This window comes from Hibiscus syriacus, unplaced genomic scaffold, assembly GCF_006381635.1.
Source record: "Hibiscus syriacus cultivar Baekdansim isolate YM2019G1 unplaced genomic scaffold, ASM638163v2 tig00110503_pilon, whole genome shotgun sequence".
In the NCBI taxonomy this organism is placed as follows: Eukaryota; Viridiplantae; Streptophyta; class Magnoliopsida; order Malvales; family Malvaceae; genus Hibiscus; species Hibiscus syriacus.
This window is the reverse complement of record NW_024062764.1, coordinates 4383230-4388682: the sequence shown is the minus strand read 5'-3', so window position 1 is coordinate 4388682 and position 5453 is coordinate 4383230. Positions and strand designations below refer to the sequence as shown.

General features: G+C 34.9%; 1 protein-coding gene across 2 annotated transcripts; it reads right to left on the bottom strand.

Annotated features, from left to right (window-relative positions):
• Window positions 1–213: 213 nt before the first annotated feature.
• Window positions 214–3299, bottom strand: LOC120129559 (protein BREAST CANCER SUSCEPTIBILITY 2 homolog B-like). 2 transcript variants are annotated; one of them, XM_039147030.1, is made up of 4 exons: window positions 2888–3299; window positions 724–1043; window positions 493–648; window positions 214–422 (listed from the first exon to the last, which is right to left on the bottom strand). In XM_039147030.1, exons 2-4 carry the CDS (start codon window positions 863–865, stop codon window positions 382–384), a joined length of 339 nt encoding a protein of 112 aa, XP_039002961.1. In that variant the 5' UTR covers window positions 866–1043; window positions 2888–3299; the 3' UTR covers window positions 214–381. The 2 variants fall into 2 exon arrangements, with proteins under 2 accessions (XP_039002961.1, XP_039002960.1); XM_039147029.1 differs by having other exon boundaries at window positions 214–409.
• Window positions 3300–5453: the final 2154 nt, after the last annotated feature.

The following is a 5453-nucleotide window of genomic DNA, read 5'->3' as shown; positions in this document are numbered from 1 at the left end:
TCACCTAAATTTAATATCATATAGCTTTATCCAATTAACAGCCATACATTTTAATTAAGACACCAGATATGCATAAAAATACTTAACATAATAAATTAAAATTTATAAACATTAAAATTAAATGTAATGTAATTTGACATTGTTCTCTACAATTTAGTCTAGGTTCTCACTTTCAATTAAAAACACTATTGTTTACTAGAATTTAGTCTTCATTGCTCCTTCATGGGGAAAGGAAGTAAAAAAACAGCTTTCCTTGTTTGATGAAGCATCGTTAAGTTTTTCCTCCATCTAAACTGTATATGGAGAAGCTCTTAATCCATTTCACCAAATAAACCCCCTACCTCCGATTCACCTACAAAACTCCTTGCGCGCTTCAGTGCTTCACTTGAAACAAATAACAACCTTCCACCTACAGTATGAAACTTGATTGGAGGTGGATTGGGAACTGAATCAAACATTAAAAAAATTAAAATAAAAGAGAGAAGCGTTTACTTGGAGTAACAGTAGAGGCAGCGTCGTCTTCATCGAGGATAGATAATGCTTTTGCAATTGGAGATTCTTTCAAAGCCACAGATTTCCCCAATTCGGTTCTAAACATTGGGTATTTATCCACTCCTCTATAATCGTTCTTAATAAGCTTCGAACATCCTGCATGCGTACGATTTATGAAATTTGAGAGTACATAATAAAAATATAACGGCGGAAAGATTCAGAGATTATTACCTTGAAGTAGATCGGCCATGGAAGGATATGGAGCAATAGGAGTTCCTTTCGGGTCATCATCGAGTTTCGACGGCAAGATCGGATCGAAAGCCTCCCAACGATAATTTGATCTGTCATCAGAGCAAATACGCCACGTGGACATTCCGACGATAATTTCTCTTACTCTATCTTTTTGTAAACTAGTTCGAGTGTCCTCAATCTATTACATGAGAACTAGTACACGTGACTTCCTAAGGAGCAGATGAGAGTCTCTCCTTGGCTGGAGTTAAGATGGCAGAAGAGAGCCACTGAGCTAGATAACATAAAAAACAGCCGGAAAGCTGCAGAAAAAATAATTCCACATAAGAGGGCAGATTTGATATACAACTACTTAATCCTGTTAAAAATTTCAAAACTAGTAGAAACATTAGAGTAACAAACTTTACAATCCTTTTAACTATTATCGTCCCAATTCCCATGCCCTGTAAAGAAGGAGCAACATGCAATGCACTAAACCACAATTATAAGAATATGAACTGTAGTCAAGTATCAAATTATAAATAGAGGTGTCTGAAGAAATCACACTGATATGGTTATATAATTCAAAAGCCTTATTACAATCAATAAGTAGCCCTTTACCTTAAAAAGTATACAAAAGAGTTGAAAACTTGATATTGATATCCACAAGTAAGGTTTCCTGATATTGAATATTCAAGCAATGCTCCAAATATATGTTTATATAAATGTGATTTTTTTAAAGGGTGTGTACGTGGGAGAGAGCAAAGCTAGAGAGGAAGGGTATAAGGAAAAATAAAGAGGAAGCATTCACTAAAGTCAGGGCCAACAAATACATTAATCCTAACTAAAATGTGAGTGCATATCCGGCCATTGATTAAAGCAGTAGTCAGTAGCATTCACTTGGAATCCAGATCCTGTTTCTGCACAATGAGGGAGAAACCTAGTTAAGCTTTGGGGTCTGTGAAAACCCTTTTCTTTTCTTACACTAAATTTCAAAATTTTATCCTTTTTTTCCTAATGGTTTTTAGTCTCTCTAATGATTCTAAGAATGCTTTGATTGTTCTTATTAATATCATGCAATTACTTATATATTTTTGATATAATTTTATATTTGATACAATATCAGTATCCAAATCTCACGAGCTATCTATGAATCGTAGTCCACGACTGCCAATAAAAAAAGGCACACGACAAACTTGCAAACTAACACCCTAGAACAAAACACAGAAAACCTCCAAAAAAACGCAGCCAATATCCAAACTAAGCAACAAATAAAACGAAACCAACAGCATCAAAGACCAACATCATTACACCGAAATACCTAGAGCGAAAATAACAACAGTAGGGTGCCTGCAACAATCTGAAATAGATAAGCACAAATGAGGTCACTTACTTTTCACCCACATACCGACAAAACCATGAATCACCTACCTTCTACAACGACTGACAATCCGACAGACTCAACTAAGAGAGATTCAAGACCCACAAAACCAGAAACAAAACTTTCAACGAATCCACACAACGGCAGATCTTGCAAGGCTGAATTTCGATAACAACTTTCCATCATGACATACCAGTAGGCTAAGTAGACTCAACTAGCTCTTCACTGCTAACCGAGAAAACGAATTGCTACAGTTTCTTTAACTCAAATAGATTACATATCCCTTCTCCAACACCCGCACAGCACAACAAATGCAACTCCACAAGCTCTATTATGGACAATTAGAATAACTACACTATCTGAAACTCCACCCAGAAAAGCTCCAACCTTACCTATTCTTCCAGAGAAAGAAATAAGTGTTTAACAATATTCCAAGTTAGAGGCCACAAAAAATTATGTGGGAAATAAATTATGTTGACCCATATGCATGTGATTAATGTTATACAACTATCGTGCTTTCAAGTTTCAACCCATGAATGTGAAAATCAAAACTGGTTTATTTGGGTAAACAAGCGGCAATGGAGAGAGCAGAAAGGGTTGAAGAAGATGGAATTTTGCCATTAACTTTGCTATTAACAATTAAAAACCCTCAAAATAATATAATAAAATCGACTAAATTCAACAAAAAACTAGTTTCACAAAACCCCCAACATTCACAATTAAAAAAACCCCAAGCAAAACAACATGGCCGATTGAAAGTAGGGTGCGATGGACAAGAAAACATACCTGCAGGTGGTTGACAGTTAACGACCGGAAGAGTACGACGACGGCGAGATGCTACGCTGATGGTGGTGGCTGGGCTATGGTGGCTGTGCGGGGCTAGGGTTTGGAGATTTGGGTGAAATAATTGAGAGCTGAATGAACGAGAGAGGCTTGCGTTTTGGGTAAAGCAGGAGGTGAAACAGTGAAGCAACGAAGCAGATGGGCAAAGCAGCGAAGCAACAGATTTAAAGAAAGGAATTTGCGAGATCGAAGAAGCAACCAAAAAAGGACTGAGATCGGCAGAAATTAATTTGTGGGTTTGGGGTAAACGGCAGAAAGGAAGTAAAGGAAAACAGAAAGAAAATAAGATGAAAAAGGGAAAATGGAACTTACAGCATATTCTAGAAAAGAACAATGCCTTCGGACTACCATCTTATTTCGGATGCAATACGATTTAACTTGAAACGAGAGAAAAAAATTATGATGTGACGGAGGGCTATTTCGGGAATATAGAAAAGAAGCAGCTCAGAGAGAAAAGACGTTGAATGGCGTGATAATAAAGTTATAATCAAGGGGTAGATTTTAATTCGGACGTTATCCCAAGGGAAAAAGAGATTTGTGAGGGAAAAAGACCGTGGGACAAAACTTATTTGAGGATGCAATCAAGAAAGGGATTTAATTTGGTGTTTCAGTGTATAAATTGGAATAAAAGATTGAACTATTTGCGGCATTTGTTCTTAAAAATACTACTAAAGTACAACACAATTGCTGCGTTTGACATACAAAGGCCACTAAAATATGCGTCTGTAGCGACGTTTTTCCGAAAACCGTCACTATATATTGATTTATCGTGGCATTTGTCTAAAAACGCCGCTATAAACTTGTTTTTGCCGTTCAAACGGTGAAAGCGTCACTCAAAAATATATTGACATTTAAAAAGACATCGCTTAATGTCTAAATAGGGTAAAAGAAAAAAAACACACATTAGCATCTGATTGTCTGAATTATGAAGCCAAAGAACAAATCTTTCATTCATTTGTCTTAATAGCAACGTAAAATCAATCAAGATAATCTTTGTCAACGAAATCGAATACTCTAATTCACCAACAACAAAATAACAGATGATGAATTCAACAACAATAAGTTTCTATTAAGTAATTAACAATATTGAAGCCGATAGTAACTAAAGGGTGAGCCTAAGATCTAACCCATCATCATCTTCTTCTTCTTGTTGTTTTTCATCTTGGGTGAAATCAGCCGATTCAAAAGATGGAACCCAACTTGACAGCTTCCTTAACTTGATTTCTCTCAGCTCATCTTTTCTTCTGTTAAGGGCTTCATGGAAATTCCTTATTAGGGCAAAGAACTGCTCCATCTTCTCCTCTTCTCCTTCTTCTTCCTTATATTCACCGCCATTAATGCACTCATGAACTCTCTTCTTGCTGGTTGCCATATCTGCAACTGAAAACCAAAAAAGATTGAAAGAAAGGGGTTGTTTAGGTTGGACGCAACAGCGTGTACAAGTGATTCTCGTGTGTTCCTTGTGGGTTTATTTATATACAAGGGAAGAAAACCTAGGGAACGGCGGTTTCCATAAACGCGTGGACTGCATCGCAAACGTAACGCTTTGAAAGAATGTTGACGTAACTGGGATGACGATTACTTTAATTTGGAACCTTAAACGAAGGGTTGGGGCTTCACTTTGGTACATACCCCACAACTTGATGACTGAGTCGCAATTTGCAATGATTTTGATCACTAAACTCATATATATATATATATATATATAATCAAATTATACTGTGCAAAATTCTTTTAGTTTTACATTTTTATGACCATTAGATCAGAGAAATTAAATTTTGAAAATTATCAGTAGAAAATTGAAAAAATATTCACTAGAAAAAGAAAACAAAGAATTAATTTCAACCTTTGATTTCCCTCAATCCAATAGTCTTAAAAAGTTACAAAATTAAAAAAAAAAGTTTTACACAATATAAATGAATTCTAACGCCCCCACATATATATATATATATATATATATATATATATATATATATATATATATATATATATAACTAGGATCCAATTATTATACATCTTTTTAGGATTGTTGAATGAGAAAAATCAAAGTGTAAGATTAATAGTAGGAAATGAGAAGATATCAATTGAAAATAATAAGGAGATAATATCAAATTTTGATTTCCCCTCGTCCAACAATTTAAAAAGATGTAAAACTAAAAAAAAACGGACTAGGTGTAAATGTATCCTAATCTTATAATATATATATTATGCTCCATATATATATATGCCTTTGGTCCCCATAACATTTATACCCCTTGACTTAATTGTGCGGCTGCTAAGGGAATAAAACGTGCTGCCCATTTACGAGGTTATTACTTATTATCAATTTTAGATATTTAATAGTTAACCTTCGTCCCCAAGAAACCATAAACATAGCTCTATTTTTTGTATTCACAAGTATTTGATTGATTACTCTATCAATCTTAATTAGGTATTATAAAATTTTAATAGGCGGACGATTCTCTCAATATGGTTTTATATGTTCACAACTTTAGGGTGTAAACTCTTA

Bases quoted from the DNA above. Each gene is read 5' to 3' on its own strand.
- LOC120129559 (XM_039147029.1), bottom strand. From the start codon at position 865: ATGTCCACGTGGCGTATTTGCTCTGATGACAGATCAAATTATCGTTGG. The intron at 649-723 runs GTAATAATCTCT...GTACGCATGCAG, and splicing joins CATGGCCGATCTACTTCAAG to GATGTTCGAAGCTTATTAAG. The intron at 410-492 runs GTAAACGCTTCT...TTCATACTGTAG, and splicing joins TGCCTCTACTGTTACTCCAA to GTGGAAGGTTGTTATTTGTT.